The sequence below is a fragment of the Macrobrachium rosenbergii genome, chromosome 13, assembly GCF_040412425.1.
Source record: "Macrobrachium rosenbergii isolate ZJJX-2024 chromosome 13, ASM4041242v1, whole genome shotgun sequence".
Classification (NCBI taxonomy): Eukaryota; Metazoa; Arthropoda; class Malacostraca; order Decapoda; family Palaemonidae; genus Macrobrachium; species Macrobrachium rosenbergii.
The window spans coordinates 58,866,996-58,887,082 of NC_089753.1; the positions used below are offsets into that span (position 1 = coordinate 58,866,996).

The following is a 20,087-nucleotide window of genomic DNA, read 5'->3' on the forward strand; positions in this document are numbered from 1 at the left end:
TTGCCAACTATGATTAGTAGGGTTAATTTAGTTGTTGGTATGGTTATGGTATGGATAAGGGTATGGGTATGGTATGCATATGGGTATGGGTATGGTACGGATAAAGGTATGGGTATGGTATGCATATTGGTATGGGTATGGTATGCATATGGGTATGGGTATGGAATGGTATGGAATGGATATGAATATCGATGTGGGCATGGTGTAGGTATGGGTATGGTAAGGATATGGGTATGGGTATCAGTACAGATATAGGTATGGGTATGGTACAGATATGGGTATGGGTATGGGTAAGGTACTGGTATGGAATGGATATGGGTATAGGTATTGGTATGGTACAGATATGGGGGTATGGGTATGATACAGATATGGGTATGGGTATGGGCATGGTATGGGTGGGTGAACTAGCAGACGCGAGCGATAGCGACCGTCTGCTAGTTTTTTTTTATTGACTCCAAAACTCAATTATCACATTTTATAACATCTTAACGTTCTCCATACATGATGTTATAACTGGAAAATTAAAATTAGAAAACCTCCACTTGTTACCCTCTTTCAAACACTCACGAAAAATACTTATTGGCCTCTCTTGAATGATTATATATATATATATATATATATATATATATATATATATATATATATATATATATATATATATATATATATATATGTATATATATATACAGTGTATATATATATATATATATATATATATATATATATATATATATATATATATATATATATATATATATATATATATATATATATATATGCTGTATATATATAAACAGTTCTTTGTTCATATTTTGGTCTATATATTTATTATCTTTATTTTTAGCTCAGTTTATATTATGTCTGTATATAGTGAATTTTAAATTATTATTTAAATTTGTTTTTATAAGATTTTAAGCGATTTTTTTTGTAAATTGCACTATTGAAAATGCAATGAAGTAGTATAAATATCTGCAAAATAAATACTGTTCTAATATACGTATGCCTTTTCCTGGATACATATTATATAAACTATGAAGCTTACAGCTATATGACCTATTTATATATATATATATATATATATGTTTGTGTGTGTATATGTTTGTATGTGTATATGTATATATATATATATATATATATATATATATATATATATATATATATATATATATATATATATATATATATATATATATATTATGACTTCTACGAACTAGCAAATGTATTCCAGAAAAATCATCTCTCCTTTAAGGAAGTAGCAAGGGCGCAGTTCTGCACATTTATGTGAGAAGGTAGCGGATGCAACGTGCGCAAATGTTGACAAACATCCATCAACATGTTTCAAACCCGTGAAACTTTTGCCTGGGCAACAAAATGATGATCTTTAGACGTCGATAATCCGCAGAAATAATAATAAAAAAAAATGGAACTGGAATATAAAATTTAGGCCAAATGCCAAGCGCTGGGACCTATCAGGTCGTTCAGCGCTGAAAGGGAAATTGACAGGAAAGAAGGTTTTAGAAGTGCATTATTATTATTATTATTATTATTATTTTATTATTAGTATTATTATTATTATTATTATTATTATTATTATTATTATTATTATTATTATTCAAAAGATAATGCTTATTCATATGAAACAAGCCCACTACCTGGTCCATTGACTTGAACTTCAAGCTTCCAAAGAAGACGGTATTCATCCGGAAGAAGGAACAGAAGGCAACGAGAAACACAGAAAGAGGAGATCAGTTATAAGAAAATAAAGATAAATTATCAAATTAATAAATGAATAGATAAAAATGTAAGTAAATTATTAAAATACAAGTTGAATTGTATTAGGTGTAAAGTAAGATAGAAGAAAGACAACATGAACAGTGGTACAGCATCTTGGCCTTACCGTATTCCTGGTGTATGTCAGAAGATTTAGTAATAGTCAAGAGATCATTGCTAATTGTGTCTTAATTTGTGGGAACGTTTGATAAACAACGCGAAAAACTTTTCGCTAACGACGAACACAAACTTAATTACAGAAAAAGTTGCAGCAATGTTCATATTAACCATTGCAATAGCAACAACAATTTTTTTTAGTGCATTTTGATGAAAGCATGTTTAAAAAATTTTTTTATATTTTTTTTATTTTATACTTTTTAGTTTTGACAGAAATTGTAAAAGATTTATGATTGTAATTAATGGAACTGATATCCGTTTACGGGGAGGGTGGGGGAAGGGGGGGGAGGGGAAAGGGGGGGAGGGAATGGGAGGCGGAAGGGGGAGAGGTAAGGGAAAGAGGAGGGAGGGAGGGAGATGGAAGGAGGATGGAAGGTGGGGAGGGTAAGGGAGGAGAGGGGAGGGGGAAAGGGGAGAGGTATGGGAGGGGGAAGGGGGAGGTAAGGGAAAAGGGAGGGGAGATGGAGGAGAGATGGAAGGAGGAGGGAGGGGAGGGTAGGGGAGGATGGAAAGGAGGGGGAGAAAAAGGGGATTTGGAGGGGAAAGGAGAGAAGGGGAGGGGAGGGGGGGAGGGAGGAAGGAAAATGGGAAGGGAGATGGAAGGAGGATGGAAGTGAGGGGAGGGGAGGAGAAAGGAGGAGAGGGGGAAGGCGGAATGGGGAGGGGAGGGGAGGGAGGGGAAAATGGGGGAGGGGATGGAAAAGAGTAGAGGGAGGGGTTGGGTGAAGGGATAGTGGAGGGAAGGGAAGTTGGAAGGGATGGGGGGAAGGGAAGTTGGAGGGTGGGGAGGGGTTGGAGGGGTGGGGAAGGGGAAGTGAGGGGGAAGAGGTAAGGGAAGGGGGGGAGGACACAGCTAAATTAACACTTGATCGTGTGCTTTGGAAGGGGAGTGGGATGGTAGGGGAGGAGGGAAGGGAGATGGTAAGGAGAGGGGAGGAATATGGGAAGGAGATGAAAGGGAAAGAGTAGGGGGAGGCATGGAAGAGGAAGGGATAATGGAAGGAAAAGGAAGGGGAAAGGGAGGGGAGGGGAAGGGGATTGGACGGGAAGTGGGGAGGGTGGGGAAGGGAGGGGATGTGGAGGGGGTGGAACAGGTAAGGGGAGGACACAGCTAAATTAACACTTGATCGTGCTTGAAGGGCGAGGGGAAGGGGATGGGTGGGGAAGGGGTTAGAAGAGGGAAGGGGGAGGGGACGACACAGCTAAATTAACACTTGATCGTGTGCTGGGGAGGGGATGGAAGAGGGAAGGGGAGGGGTTATATAGAAGATAGTTTCTGCTGAGTCAAAGAAGTTGTGAAAAATCCGAAGAATTTCATACAAATCCTGAGATACTGAGAGAGGTCATTGTAAGGGCACTAGAGGTCACTGCTGACCTACTGATCATGTAAGATGTAATTGACACTGGGATTGAGTAACCAGGCAAAATTTCAAGTCCATCGGACGAAGGCAACAGGTCGAAAATTGAGTCACAAGTTTTGATGACAGACAGACAGACGCAGAAGTCGAGTTAGATAAAAGCATGTAATAAAAGAAAATACATATATAAGAATATTGATAATAATGAAATATTGCTTTCAACATTGTTATATAAAAGCATTGTTATATACTGAAGAAGTTAATAATACTACCGTAAGTTTTGTTTCATGTCGAAGGGAAAAATTTTATTTTACGGTTCAAATATTTTATTCATTTAGAATTAAATAATATAGGGGGTAGATACTTTGAGCTTTTCAGTGTTTAAGGACCTGTAATGTCTTAATCCGGCCCTAACATACACACACATACATACACACATATATGTATACACACACACATATATATATATATACAGTATATATTTATTTTAAGTATATATATATAGTATATATATATATATATATATATATATATATATATATATATATATATATATATATATATATATATATATATATAATTTTTTTAAGACGGTTGAAGGAGGAAGTACATCTCAGGTTGTCCTTAAAATACATTTAATGCGACGTTTCAAAGCACAAAGATTTCATTTTCAAGCTATAAAGACAAAAAACAAAATTAACACTAAAAGCGCTAAAATACAAATGCAAGACATAATACATTATGTATAGCAAAATTAAAACTAGTTGTAGCAAAACCAACCACTAACAGAGGAAGGAAGGACCAAAGTCAGAAGGAACAAATCAGATATGACCGGCAGTAGCTCACGTAAGGTAAAGACTAAAGAGTTGTCGAGGAAGGTTGGCAGCCCCGACACTTCAGACTAGTAACTCAGGTTGTGTTTTGTTCCGCCCTTATTTCCATGTTTCAAAGGGATTTTTGACGAAGGAGAACGTGCCGATATCGCTGTAGGAAGCTTTAGTGCCTTGTGCATCTTGGAGATATGGGAAACTGGTGAATTGTGACAGTGATATGGTGCATTGTGGCTTTGTAGTTCATACTTTTGAATTCAGAGTCATTCTGGGAAAGGGAACCCCTGTCACCAGGTTCACAGTTTCCATGGTGACATCCCATGTTACCATAGCAACACAGTAATACCAACAGAAATTGACTGATCATACTCACTTTCTACGTCACTAAAATGGGTGACTTATTCAAACGCACTAATACCTTTGGTATTCTTTACCTTGGGCAAGAGAAAGCCAGCGTAGATGACACACTCGAAATAATAAGTAAACTCCAAGTACATTTAGAGGTTTGTGGTGTGCAACAAATTAGTCGTAGTAAAATAGTTATCAAACTAGAAGATACTGCAAATAAAACATTCGAAAAAGTTGTGAAGGACTATAGTGAACGTATAATTTCTGTAGATGGAATTAAAGTAAATGTTCAAATTATTAATATGAGTAGTACTAAAATTGTTGTAACAGTAAAGAATGCCCCATTTGAAATGCGAAATACAACACTTTCAAATATTCCTGAAGAGTATGGTCAGGTGTATAATGTACGATATCAGAAATGCACGTATGGAGATCTTGTAGGAAAAATGACGGGAAACAGGACTGCATTGACGAAGCTGGAGAAACCAATTCCCTCCTCACTTTGCTACAGAGGGATCTCAATGTTGTTTCAGTACAGGGGGCAAATACGCACATGCATTAGATGCGGTATTGCAGGGCACACTGCAGCAGATTGCAGCATTAATTGGAAAGATAAAGTAAATACAGTAAATACTGCTAACTTTCCTCCCTTAAATTCGAAACCCGCAGACGACCCTATTTTATCTGTAGACCCAAAGACAAAGCACGGAAAGGAAAATAATGATGGTTCCAACGAAACTGTAGAAGAAGGAAACAAGGGAATGGTTGATGACAGAGAGCGTGAAAAATATCGAAAAAGGTAATGGAAGTGATAATACATCCAATGAAGATAACAGTGATAATAGTTGTGAATTACTATAGTAGAAAATAATGAAAAGGGAAAGAATGACATATAGTTAAGTATACCTTAGTTTTACCAGACCACTGAGCTGATTAACAGCTCTCCTAGAGCTAGGTGGCGCAGTGGTATGATACTCGGCTACCAGTCGAGAGGGCTGGGGTTCAAATTCCGCTGCTCACTTATGGCTTAATTGCACCACTGCAAAAATCCCGGCAGCCCGTCAACCTAGCAGTTCGAAAAAACACGAGAGGTTCAGTAGGAGAATAGGAGCCTTAGGCTGGGGACTTAAACAGTGGGCTTAGCAACACACTGGCTACGTGTTATAGGCATTGGGACCTGTCCCCCACTGGCTGTTGGCCTAAGAAACAGGAGATCAGTGCCTGCCCTATGAGCCCACAGAGGCCCATGAGGACTTTAAACCATCCAGCTATCAAATACATATACATATACGTATACACACACACATATATATATATATATATATATATATATATATATATATATATATATATATATATATATATATATATATATATTATATATATATATATATATATATATAAATTTCTGGGATCGAACCCAGGTCTTTCAGGTGGAAGGCAAGGGGCGCTATCCACTAGGCCATACAAGTCTAAAAGAAGTTGGAACCTGAGAGCAACTGCACCCAAGGAATTACCTGGGCAAGCTAACTGCTTGCATACCAGCGAGTTTTCCCCAACTTCCCGACTCAGCAATGACCCAATAGACAGCATTTCATTCGAATTATCCCTTCTGAGTGAATAAGATAGAAGTTGGGGAAAACTCGCTGATATGCAAGCAGTTAGCTTGCCCAGGTAATTCCTTGGGTGCAGTTGCTCTCAGGTTCCAACTTCTTTTAGACTTGTATGGCCTAGTGGATAGCGCCCTTGTCTCCCACCTGAAAGACCTGGGTTCGATCCCGACGTGAGTCAGAAATTTATTTCTGTTCCACACGTGATTGTGTGTTGATTATGTATATATATATATATATATATATATATATATATATATATATATATATATATATATATATATATATATATATATATATATATATATATATATATATATATATATATATATATATATATATATATATATATATATATATATATATATATATATATATATATATATATATATATATATATATAAATCACACCCAACATTAAATGACACAGTTTCAGACCAACTTCGACCTAAATCACAGAAACTCCGTCAAAGTAGAACATAATCCAGAGAAAAGATCTTCGTCTGGGACTTCTCAAAACTTCAAAACTTGCTTCCCAAAAGAGAAGTTGCGCAGAGATTAGAAGTTAGAAGAAGTTTCGAGCCGATAGCCACATGGCCCAGAGACGATAAGAAGTTTGAAGTTTGAATGGTGTTATTGATTTTTATGTTTTGCTTTATAATAATAACAATAATAATGATAATAATAATGAAGCGAGGCGACCCTGTAACGTGGCTATAATATCGAGAATTAAAAGCCACAGTAGTGTTAAAAATATTTACGTACAAAGTTAAAAAACGAAAAGGAGAGACTTTCAGACGCTACTCCGTATCCCTCATCGGTCCTACTAAGCGGTAATACAGTGGATGAAGCCACTTTGTCGACGGTTTTAAGATTCATGTTTCTGGTGACTGTGAGACCCTCGAGGCTGCTCCCACCTCTCTTTCATCCCAGATGACTGATGCTGCTGCAGCTGAGAGTCATGGCACCGATGGAGTCTCTGATGAGCTGGAATCACCCGTACGACCACTTCGTCGTTCCAACCATTGACTCAGGTTGCAACCGTCTCGCCAACAGAAACAATCGAACAGCGGTTACCTGACCAACGCTGTTAGAGGAATCCGCTTTGTACCAGTTTGCTGCTTTGGTGTCTTAGCACTCCCCCCCCCTCCCCAACCTGTTTTGTTACCGCTTAGTAGTATCTGAAAGTCTCTCCTTGTCGTCTTTAACGCCGTACATAAATATTTTTGACGCTACTGTGGCTTTTAATTCTTAATAATAATAATAATAATAATAATAATAATAATAATAATGTTTTCAAAACTTACGTATTTACTCTCTCTCTCTCTCTCTCTCTCTCTCTCTCTCTCTCTCTCTCTCTCTCTCTCTCTCACACACACACACAATGACGCAATCAATTTTATTACGGAGCGTTTCCTCAAAACATTTTTCGGTCGAATATGAATATCAATTCTCTGTTTTGCCGGAAGCGTTCTCTTCGACGCAAAATCATTTTATATTTTCTGGGCCGTTTTCAGATTCTCTCTCTCTCTCTCTCTCTCTCTCTCTCTCTCTCTCTCTCTCTCTCTCTCTCTCTCTCTCTCTCTCATGAAAAAAATTGTGTCATGGAAGTGTGAAGCATAAACATATCTGAAGATCTGAAAATAATGCATTTAAGTCCTTTTTACATTTAAAGAAATATTAAATGGCTAAGCGAATAACAAGGTGTGATCATGTTGTAGTTGAGATTTGGTAGAGAGAGAGAGAGATAATACAAAGGTGCTTTAATGTTGCAGCTGAGATCTTGGAGGGAGAGAGAGAGAGAGAGAAAATGTGCTTTTATGTTGCAGCTAAGACCCTGGAGAGAGAGAAAAGGTGCTTTTATGTTGTAGCTGAGACCTTGGAGAGAGAGAGAGTGAGAGGAAATACAAATATGCATTCATGCTACAGCTGAGATCTGGGTATGTGTGTATGAGAGAGAGAGAGAGATAATACAAAGAAGCTTTTTCATATTGCAGCCGAGATCTTGGAGAGAGAGAGAAAGAGAAGGTGCTTTTATGTTGCAGCTGAGATCCTGGGGAGAGAGAAGAAATACAAATGTGCATTCATGCTACAGCTGAGAGAGAGAGAGAGAGAGAACACAAAGACATATTCATGTTGCAACTGAGATTTTAGAGAGAGAGAGAGAGAGAGAGAGAGAGAGAACGCAAAGGCATACTCATGTTGCAGCTGAGATCTTGGAGACAGACAGAGAGAGAGAGAGAGAGAGACGTCAACTATTTCACTCCAGAGAATGGAAAGTTCAAAATCCGCACCCATCCTCCACCTTACGTGGGCGGTTCCCATTCCCATTCCAGATTCCCATTCCCACTTGTCATGACTTAGTGGCAATGAACTTGAGAAGTAGAAGCAGCGTTTTGACGTCTTTGTGTGTGTGTGTGAGAGAGAGAGAGAGAGATGAAAGGGATTTATATTTAAGGTGTCAGAGAGAGAGGCGGAATTATATTGCAAGGGTCTGTCTGAGCGAGAGAGAGAGAGAGAGAGAGAGAGAGAGAGAGAGAGAGAGAGAGAGAGAGAGAGCGCCAACCATTTAAGATGATCACTGATTTTGAGATGTATTTTTGTCATTCGTGGCCACAGCAAAAGGTTTGATTATAGTAACTATTTTTTATTTCCTTCTTCCAGGTTTGTAATTTGTTCTCTGTAACGTGGGTTGAAATTGTTACCTCCCAGAGTCAAGGTTACAGTCAGAGTTATAGTCTAAGGTACAGTCTAAGGTACAGTGAAAGGTACAGTCACAATTTGGATTTAATAATCTGGAAACATTTCTATTTATACTTCCAGGTCTCAGATGTTACTTGAGGTGGCAATAGAATTTTGAAGCATGAGTTTGTCTTTATATGTGGAAAATCTTTTGCAATTTTCAGAAATGTTTCCTTGACCTGCAGGGGTCCAAAGTAGGCTATTTTGGACAAATTTCGAAAAACTTTAGACCCAGGGGGCAAATTTAGGTTTTATTTGGCAACCTTGAATTTTTTTGTTTAAATCCTCGAAATATTTTATAGAGCTAAGGGGGGAATTTAGCTTTTTTTGGACACTTCTGAATTTTCAAAATGCTCCAATGCTCCAGTGACGTCAGGAAGCAAAAGTAGGCTATTTTAGGTCAAATTTCGAACAATTTTATAAACATTTAAAGGTCAATGCTACCTTTTAATTCGCAACTTTGGAATTTTCTGACAGCATCATTGACATGCAGGGAAGTAAAAAGTGGGTTATTTAAAGTAAATTTTCAAAAAATTTCATATATATGAAAGGGGCAAATTTAGCTTTTTTGGCAACATTGTTAGGTACCCTGTTTAAGTTTCATTAAATTATATATCTCTTATTTATGTTTAGTAACTTTTGGTGTGTATGTACTGTATATATATATATATATATATATATATATATATATATATATATATATATATATATATATATATATATATATATATATATATATATATATATATATAATATATATATATATATATATATATATATATATATATATATATATATATATTCTATATATATCTTATATGTGAAAGTAACATGTTTTCTGTAAATTTATGATGTTTCTTTCAGATTTTATATATATATAAATATAATATGGTTTTGTGATATATGCTTTTGTACAATGGATGTATATGTTTTCTTTTATGATTGTCATACATGGACTGAAATAAAATTAATAATGTTTATGGGAGTCTCAAATTCTACAAAGGGTTGGCATTGTGTGTACTCAGGTGCATGACCACAAAGGAAATGGTATGCGAGAGAGATTTTTAGAAACCACTTATGTTATCAGTGAAAAAGGTTGACAGGCAGAGGCCTGTGTCAGTGTACACAAGTGTTAAGGCCGGAAGTTGTTGTCAGTCATTCTGATAAGAGGCAAACCTATGTCACTTCCTTAGCCAAAGAATAAACTGTTTATTCCATAGAGAAAGAAATTCTGTATTCTGTTTATTCTATTGAGAGAGAAACTCAGTTCATTCTTATTTCTTCCAGGATGACCACTTCCTTCAAATGACTAACTAGCAACTCAGGTTTTAAGTCATAGCAGACATTGGTAAAGTAAAGTAGTTCAGTTCAGATAGGGAATTGGCAGAAACAGGGTCTCTCTCTCTCTCTCTCTCTCTCTCTCTCTCTCTCTCTCTCTCTCTCTCTCTCTCTCTGTCAACCCATCTTTTTATAGAAGGGTGTAAAATTGTGGTCATTCTCCCAACCATATACGTTTTGTGAATTGTTAAAAATATTTAATGCTCTCTTGGTAGAATCTGATAAAAAGAGAGAATAATATTGTGTCAGGCCTAAAACTCAAGTGTTTTTATGAAGAAAAAGGAGTTGTGTAATGGTGTACAAAGGATTGTGAAAGGTGTGTTACTTACTTAATTTTTACCATGGTAAAAAGTTGAATGTGATTTGGGTAAAAAGCTGAATATAATCTTTTAAACTAGGTGAACATGATCTTTTAAAAGATGGATGCAATCATTAAACAGATTTTGCTTTGGTGAAATTATTGTTGATAAGCTTGTTGTGCATTTTTACATGTTCTTGTCTTTACATTTATTTTATGTGTCTTGTGTTTATAATTTCACAGTGTTAACCAAGATTTTGTGTTGGTGATTTAACAATGGTTTAGTTAGCACTTTATATGTGTTGATACTTTAACATTGAATACTTGTTCTGGTTTCATTTCTTAAGAATTCTTTTTCAAATTTGGAATAAATCTTCATAGTTTGAATTTTGCTCACTTAACTTAATTTCTTGATAAATTAAAGTTTTGTGAATTAATCTTGTTTAAGAATGAATTAAATCTTACATTGTTTTCAATTAATAGTAATTTGTTTTTAGATTGTGGATTCTCCTTATAGCTTTTGAACTTAGAAATAAATTTTTGTATTTAAAGTTTTAAAAGCACAGTGTTTCATTTTTGACCACCAGAGAATAGAGTTATTTGTGTATGCACAAGGCAAGTGATAGACATGCTTTGTTCTCCTTTGTGTTTAGTAGATTGAATTAGGACCAGGAAACAATCGTAGTTGTTTGATGGAGTGATGCCCTTTCCCCTCTAGTATATTTATTGCTTAACAGTTATTACCTCACTCATAACTTGATAAACTTAAATTGATTTTTCAAGTGATAAGCAAGTTTTAAGGGATCACTGTTACCTTTAGAGTGTTCAGTAGTAATATTATTGTTATGAGGTTTCAGGTATCTGGCTGAAGTGAGGCAAATTTTTGGATTTAATAGTTGTGAAATAACCAGGTACTTGATCACTTTGTGACAAATATATATATATATACAATCATGAAGCTACAAGTGTCGCTTAATATCAAATTCACGCTACCCGAGGTAGCGTGAATTTGATATTTGCGACATTTGTAGCTTCATGATTGTATATAAATCACGGTGTGATAAAAATTTCATATATATATACATACATATATATATTTATATAATATTTAATAATATATATATATATAATATTTAATAAAATATTTAATAAATTTAATAAATAAATATATATATATATATATATATATATATATATATATATATATATATATATATATATATATATATATATATAAATATGTGTGTATATAATATATATATGTGTGTGTGTGTGCATACACTGAATTTATATATTTCTGTTGCAGGGAAATGGAAGCTACAGCTTTAAAAGAATAGAAAACAAAACTGCACCAACAACAGACCAAAAAAAAATGCTGACAAACATCGAAACTAAATTCTTTATATACCGAAGTCAGAGATCTCTGAGTCTGTCCAACTTTCTTAGCTATTTTTTTTTCTTCCATCTAACTGCCACGTAGATGCTTTTAAAAACGCAAGACTACGGTCGTTCCGTCCGTCTGTTTTTTATTTTTTTTTTTAATAACTTCCATCATAATTTTTTTCTCTCCTGCAAGCTGTACCCGAGGCATTGTTTCAACTTCACTTTATGGTAGAAAAATCTTTAAGGGTTTATTGTATCTCTCTCTCTCTCTCTCTCTCTCTCTCTCTCTCTCTCTCTCTCTGCAACAGATTGGGAGAGCTTTGAAAACTCTCTCTCTCTCTCTCTCTCTCTCTCTCTCTCTCTCTCTCTCTCTCTCTCTCTCTCTGTAACAGGTTGGGAGAGCTTCTGAAAACTCTCTCTCTCTCTCTCTCTCTCTCTCTCTCTCTCTCTCTCTCTCTCTCCTCTCTCTCTCTCTCTCTCTCTCTCTGCAACAGATTTTACTCTCTCTCTCTCTCTCTCTCTCTCTCTCTCTCTCTCTCTCTCTCTCTCTCTCTCTCTCTCTCTCTCTGCAACAGATTGGGAGAGCTTCTGCAACAGAAAAGCTGAAAAACTTTCTCTCTCTCTCTCTCTCTCTCTCTCTCTCTCTCTCTCTCTCTCTCTCTCTCTCTCTCTCTCTCTCTCTCTCTCTCTCTCTCTGCAACTGAAAACTCTCTCTCTCTCTCTCTCTCTCTCTCTCTCTCTCTCTCTCTCTCTCTCTCTCTCTCTCTCTCTCTGCAACAGATTGGGAGAGCTTCTGAAAAACTCTCTCTCTCTCTCTCTCTCTCTCTCTCTCTCTCTCTCTCTCTCTCTCTCTCGCAACAGATTGGGAGACTTTCTCTCTCTCTCTCTCTCTCTCTCTCTCTCTCTCTCTCTCTCTCTCTCTCTCTCTCTCTCTCTGCAACAGATTGGGAGAGACTTTCTCTCTCTCTCTCTCTCTCTCTCTCTCTCTCTCTCTCTCTCTCTCTCTCTCTCTCTCTGCAACAGATTGGGAGAGCTTTGAAAACTTTCTCTCTCTCTCTCTCTCTCTCTCTCTCTCTCTCTCTCTCTCCCTCTCTCTCTCTCTCTCTCTCTCTCTCTCTCAACAGATTGGGAGAGCTTCTGAAAAACTCTCTCTCTCTCTCTCTCTCTCTCTCTCTCTCTCTCTCTCTCTCTCTCTCTGCAACAGATTGGGAGAGAAAACTCTCTCTCTCTCTCTCTCTCTCTCTCTCTCTCTCTCTGCAACAGATTGGGAGAGCTTCTGAAAACTTTCTCTCTCTCTCTCTCTCTCTCTCCCTCTCTCTCTCTCTCTGCAACAGATTGGGAGAGCTTCTGAAAACTCTCCCTCTCTCTCTCTCTCTCTCTCTCTCTCTCTCTCTCTCTCTCTGTAACAGATTGGGAGAGCTTCTCTCTCTCTCTCTCTCTCTCTCTCTCTCTCTCTCTCTCTCTCTCTCTCTCTCTCTCTCTCTCAACAGATTGGGAGAGCTTGAAAAGCTTTCTCTCTCTCTCTCTCTCTCTCTCCCTCTCTCTCTCTCTCTGCAACAGATTGGGAGAGCTTTGAAAAAACTCTCTCTCTCTCTCTCTCTCTCTCTCTCTCTCTCTCTCTCTCTCTCTCTCTCTCTAACAGATTCTTCTGAAACTCTCTCTCTCTCTCTCTCTCTCTCTCTCTCTCTCTCTCTCTCTCTCTCTGCAACAGATTGGGAGAGCTTCTGAAAACTTTCTCTCTCTCTCTCTCTCTCTCTCTCTCTCTCTCTCTCTCTCTCTCTCTCTCTCTCTCTCTCTCTCTCTCTCTCTCTCTCTCTTGCAACAGATTGGGAGAGCTTCTCTCTCTCTCTCTCTCTCTCTCTCTCTCTCTCTCTCTCTCTCTCTCTCTCTCTCTCTCTCTCTGCAACAGATTGGGAGAGCTTCTGAAAACTCTCTCTCTCTCTCTCTCTCTCTCTCTCTCTCTCTCTCTCTCTCTCTCTCTCTCTCTGCAACAGATTGGGAGAGCTTCTGAAAACTCTCTCTCTCTCTCTCTCTCTCTCTCTCTCTCTCTCTCTCTCTCTCTCTCTCTCTCTCTCTACAACAGATTGGGAGAGCTTCTGAAAACTTTCTCTCTCTCTCTCTCTCTCTCTCTCTCTCTCTCTCTCTCTCTCTCTCTCTCTGCAACAGATTGGGAGAGCTGAAACTCTCTTTCTCTCTCTCTCTCTCTCTCTCTCTCTCTCTCTCTCTCTCTCTCTCTCTCTCTCTGCAACAGATTGGGAGAGCTTCTCTCTCTCTCTCTCTCTCTCTCTCTCTCTCTCTCTCTCTCTCTCTCTCTCTCTCTCTCTCTCTCTGCAACAGATTGGGAGAGCTTCTGAAAACTCTCTCTCTCTCTCTCTCTCTCTCTCTCTCTGCAACAGATTGGGAGAGCTGTGAACTCTTTTCTCTCTCTCTCTCTCTCTCTCTCTCTCTCTCTCTCTCTCTCTCTCTCTCTCTCTCTCTCTCTCTGCAACAGATTGGGAGAGCTTCTGAAAACTCTCTCTCTCTCTCTCTCTCTCTCTCTCTCTCTCTCTCTCTCTCTCTCTCTCTCTCTCTCTCTGCAGCAGATTGGGAGAGCTTCCGAAAACTCTTTTCTCTCTCTCTCTCTCTCTCTCTCTCTCTCTCTCTCTCTCTCTCTCTCTCTCTCTGCAACAGATTGGGAGAGCTTCTGAAAACTCTCTCTCTCTCTCTCTCTCTCTCTCTCTCTCTCTCTCTCTCTCTCTCTCTCTCTCTCTGCAACAGATTGGGAGAGCTTCTGAAAACTCTCTCTCTCTCTCTCTCTCTCTCTCTCTCAGATTGGGAGAGCAGATTCTGAAAACTCTCTCTCTCTCTCTCTCTCTCTCTCACAGATCTCTCTCTCTCTCTCTCTCTCTCTCTCTCTCTCTCTCTCTCTCTCTGCTACAGATTGGGAGACTGAAAAACTCTCTCTCTCTCTCTCTCTCTCTCTCTCTCTCTCTCTCTCTCTCTCTCTCTCTCTCTCTCTCTCTCTCTCTACAACAGATTGGAAGAGCTGAAATGTCTCTCTCTCTCTCTCTCTCTCTCTCTCTCTCTCTCTCTCTCTCTCTCTCTCTCTCTCTCTCTCTCTCTCTCATCCAACAGCAGACTGGGAGAGCTTCTGGAAATTGCTCTTCCATACTCAGTTTGGGTTTTTGCTCTCCCCACCCAACTGACCAAACTCCTCCCCCCTCCCCTCCCCTCATCAATTTTTCTATTAAGCTGTTTTTGGTGTCCGTCGACATATTGATGACTTCTGTTAATTGTTCTCTTCCTTTCATAACACCTTTAAGAGTCACAGTCCCTTTAAGCCTTAAAGGAATATAGTTCTTGGGCTACCTTAACCAATAATTTTGATTTATTATTATTATTATTATTATTAAAGGATTATTATTATTATTATTATTTTATTATTATTATTGAAAGGAAGTCTTTTTATTTTCCTGGGGGGTCTTTTCTATTTTCCTTACAATTCCTTTTTCAGGTTCACCGATGTTGGTCATCAACTGTCCAATATTCATATTGGAAAAAGGATAGTGTGTGGAGTGCGTTCACACGCTATCCTTTTTCCAGCATGAATATTGGCCAGTTGCTAACGAACATCGCTGAACCTAAAAAGCGAATTATAAGGAAAAAATAGAAACGACCCTGTATAAGATAAATTCGTATAATACAGCCATCCTTTTCAATAAGACCTATTTAAGAGAGGGTCTATTTCCTTCATATATTATTATTATTATTATTATTATTATTATTATTATTATTATTATTATTATTATTATTATTATTATTATTATTATTATTATTATTATTCAGTAGATGAACCCCTATTCATACTGAACAAGGCCTCACAAGAGCCATTGATTTGAAACACAAGCTTCCAAAGAATAGTATTGGTGTTCATTTGAAAGAATTAACAGAAAATAATAGAAATTAAAGAAACAGGAGATCAATTATTAGAAAGGACAAAAGATAAATCAATTAATTAATAAATAAATAGATAACAATATAAATAAATTAGTAAAATACAAGGTGATCAGATTAAATATCGATTCATATTATTGAATGAAACTTAAGGAAATATAAAATTACTCATTTTATTTTTCATTTTGTTACAGTAAAACTTATTTAGATTATACGGGGTCTGTCGTATTTATTCCTACTGTTTTGCATTTATTTCTTATTTTTTTTATTTTTCAAACCTTACGAAGGGGAGCAGTAATTGGTAGAGAACATAAAAGGCTTAATTGCTTGGAAGGTCAGTGTGCTACAACAGCAGCAGCAGAGAGAGAGAGAGAGAGACCATCAAGTGAAAAGTTCATCGTTCAATCTAAATATGTAATGTTTTGTTTTATTTGTCTCCAATATTGCTCCAATCCATTGCTGATTTAGAAGTGTTTAGACGCTGGCATTTGTTCTTGATGTGAATATTTGCTGCTTAGGGTGCGTCCACAGTGCTGCCAAAAATGTCATAAACATTAGTAGGCAATTTATCAAATACACATCACAAACATGTTGAATACAAGTCGGCAACTTATCACTCACACATCACAAACAGGTTGAATAAAAGTCCAGCGACTTAATTGGAGTCCTGACCTGTGCTTTACACGATAACCCAGCATTTGCTAAAGATTCGGCATCCACTAGTGATTGTTGACTTGTTTTCAAGTTGTTTGTGATATGTATGAGATTTCTTTCAGACATGTATTTTTGACATGTTATACTAAAGTATGGATGCATCTTTATATACATGTGACTTCATATCTAATCAGAAGTGAATTGCCTATCAGGTAGTGGTATTTGTTGGTCAGAAATTGTTAGGAACCGTCTCTTGCAATGTATTTGTTTTCTTTACTTGTTTAGGCCTTGAAAAACTAAAAACTTCGTTGTTTGTATTGTTTCAATTCATTATTAAATCGTACTTTCCTAAAGGGAAGCAGATAAGGGAAGATAAAACAAGTTTTAGACAAGCAAAATAGAAAATGGTTTTTACATCAACTGGAGTTCCAACCGAATTCAGTATCAAAGTCTGATTTCGTAGTTTCTGTCCTGGCACAAAAAAAAGCCACGATCTTTTACTGTTAACGTCTTGCCTCTGATTTCTATTTTTTCCTTGTATTTTTTCTCTTTCAAAGCTGCAGCCCAAGGATTGTTTACAACTTCAGTTCATGGGCGAAAAATCTGATTGTCTCGCTCTTTCCAATTTTTTTTGTGCTACGGCTTACAGGGAAAGCCTCTCGAATTTTGCTCTTTCGTACTCCGTTGTGTGATGTTCGCTTTTCTTTGTGTTCCTTTTTATTTTCGTCTCTTTTATGCTTGTCAGATTTAATACTACTCGGTTTACTATGAGTTTTATCTGGGCTACAACTAAAATGTGGATCAGTTTGCTTAGATCAGTTGTGGTGGAATCTTCTTCTGATCTCCAAATATTTAAGCGAGGAGCAAGTTCATTCCTGCTCTCTGATGCTGCTGCTGACGTCTCTGAATTGCAGGGGTATCGGTTTTGTTTTCTATTCCCTCATATTTATCTGTTTATCACCTTTTCCTATAACTCTCTCTCTCTCTCTCTCTCTCTCTCTCTCTCTCTCTCTCTCTCTCTCTCTCTCTGCTGACGCCTCCTGAGTTTATGGTGTAACGGTTTTGTTTCTATTTCATCGTATTTATCTATTTATCACCTTTTCCTTTAACTCTCTCTCTCTCTCTCTCTCTCTCTCTCTCTCTCTCTCTCTCTGCAGGCTGACTTCCCTTTGGAGCCCTCTTCGGTTTATATAGTCTGTTGACTCTGTCTATAAGGATTTTCAGCTGAAGATTTAAAGAAATTATTTTATATAATGGTAGTCCACTTTCTTCATATATAACTTATTCTATTTTCATTGTCCAATTCTGTATGAATTTTATTATTTTTGTTTTTTTTTGTTTTTTTTCTGATAGTGGTTGGCTCCCTAGCTTATTTTGATCATGTGAGTGTGCACCTTTTCACTTTTCAATGGTCCTGTCTGCCAGAAATCCTCAGGCATTTTTTTTTTATTTGTTTTTAATGTTTTGATATTTTCTCGTTATATATGTTACACCATTTTTTGGAATTGAAAAGATATATCTAAATTCAAACTCCTAATGCTCTCGTAAATGAATAAATGGATTTCTGTTAATAAATTAAATAAATAGTGTTCACCTACTAATTTTTTTAAATGCAGGTGATAGGAACTACAAAGTTGGTGCAAGTCCTGAAGTAGCAAGGCACTATAATTATGTTCACAGGTGTTGATATTGCTAAGAATAATTGTCTGACCTGCCACCAAGGTCTGATGTTCACTGGTATGCCTTAGTTACTAAATGGTTCATTTTTTTTTTTTTTTTTTTTTGAAGCTGGAAGTTGGTATCTTCAAATAACTTGATTTTGGAAAGTGAACTAAAAACCAGGATTTTTCAACAAAATTACGTCATCTTTTGTGGGGTTTTGAAGTGAGATTAAGGTTTGATGTCAATGGTATGCCTTAGTTACTAAATGATTTATTTTCTGTCGGAAACTGGAAGTTGGTATCTACAAGTTACTTGACTTCGACCAGTGAACTGAAGACTTAGATTTTCACTCAAAATTAAACCGTCTTTTGTAGAGATTTGAACTGATATTTCAAACTAGTTTTTTGAAATTTTGAGGTGAGAGATTGCACCACAATGTGATTTATAAATTGATGCACTCAACTTTTTGCACACGTCTACAAATAAATCACCCATAGGCGGGGATTTTTACACGAAATTAAATATTTTGTAGAGATTTGAATTAAGATTTCAAATTTGTTTCTGAAAAAAAATTGAGAAATTTTCACCACAATTTTATTAAAAAATTAATGCACTTAACCCTTTCCATACGTCTGCAACTCTGCCAGATACTATCGAAATAAACTGTAAAGTTTATTAATTCTATCTCGATCGATAAATAACTAATAATCTACTGTTACATATTCCATTACTCTTAATGTTGTAGAGCTCTTTTGTAACTTTGAGATCCGCCGTATTTATATTTTGTTTTTCTTTTCATTTCGTATTTTTCTCTCCCCAAGGGAAGGGTGCAGTAATTGGGAAACAGCATAAAGGGGTTTTAATTGCACGGAAGGTCGCTTACAGAGAGAGAGAGAGAGTGTGTGTGTGTGTGTATATACAGGATTTCTCGTTTTCTTTATTGTTGCACCTTTATTACTAACCCCTATTGTTGACTTAATTTAAAAGAATATAGAATATACAATGAGAAAGAGAGATAGAAACATTCAAACAGTTTATATATACAATATTTTCTCGTTTTCTTTCTTGTTACACCTTTAGCACTAACCCCTATTGTTGACTTTAAAGAATATAGAATATACAGTGAGAGAGAGAGATTCAAATTCAAATATATATATATATATATATATATATATATATATATATATATATATATATATATATATATATATACAATATATATACACACACAATATTTTCTCGTTTTCTTTATAGATTTACTTTTACTGACAATCCTATTATTATCTTCAAAGAATATAGATTATACAGTGAGAGAGAGAGAGAGAGACTCATATATAATCTGCTTTTGCAGTCATTGTTCGTCTTTTCTTGTATTTATCTCATTTCATTATGTATTTTTTTACTTTATTTTTTGTTGATATGGTTACTTAGAAAGACTAAACAAGGCCCCAAAATCTGTCTTTGCCTGTGAAGTAATGATTGATTGATTGATTGTCTGTTTTCTGTCGTTGCAACTTCCATTACACATTAATTAAAAAAATGTAAATAAAATGAGATTATATAAATAAATGTTTATATATAGATTATATAAATATATACATGTTTATATATATATATATATATATATGCATGTTATAATTCAAAAGCATTATCATCATTATCATCTCATCATTACCCTCACTATTATCACCCTTACTATCCCTCACTGTATCACCATCATCATCATCATCGCCATCATTATCCCCCATCACCACACGCCGTGTGAAAATCACTCAGCGGCGCCAGAAATCAACGACGATGATTAATTGCTGAAACGCAAAAAAATTCGGCGGTGGGGGGGGGCGATAGGGGCCAAGAGCGGCTCCCTAAGCTCCTTTGATCACTTCCGACATATGGCGGAATGTCTGTTTAACAAAATGACGTATATTTGTCCCTTAGGTTAAAACACGTCAAAGATACGTTTCTTTTATTATAAATTTTTGGG

The 20,087-nt window shown here is 36.5% G+C and overlaps 1 protein-coding gene across 1 annotated transcript; it reads right to left on the reverse strand.

Moving 5' to 3' along the window:
• Positions 1–8,919: 8,919 nt before the first annotated feature.
• On the reverse strand, positions 8,920–19,851 carry LOC136844822 (RNA-binding protein 25-like). The gene is made up of 8 exons (XM_067114058.1): positions 19,779–19,851; positions 13,587–13,719; positions 13,510–13,540; positions 13,275–13,393; positions 12,726–12,970; positions 12,466–12,675; positions 12,245–12,319; positions 8,920–9,014 (listed from the first exon to the last, which is right to left on the reverse strand). Exons 1-8 carry the CDS (start codon positions 19,849–19,851, stop codon positions 8,920–8,922), a joined length of 981 nt encoding a protein of 326 aa, XP_066970159.1.
• Positions 19,852–20,087: the final 236 nt, after the last annotated feature.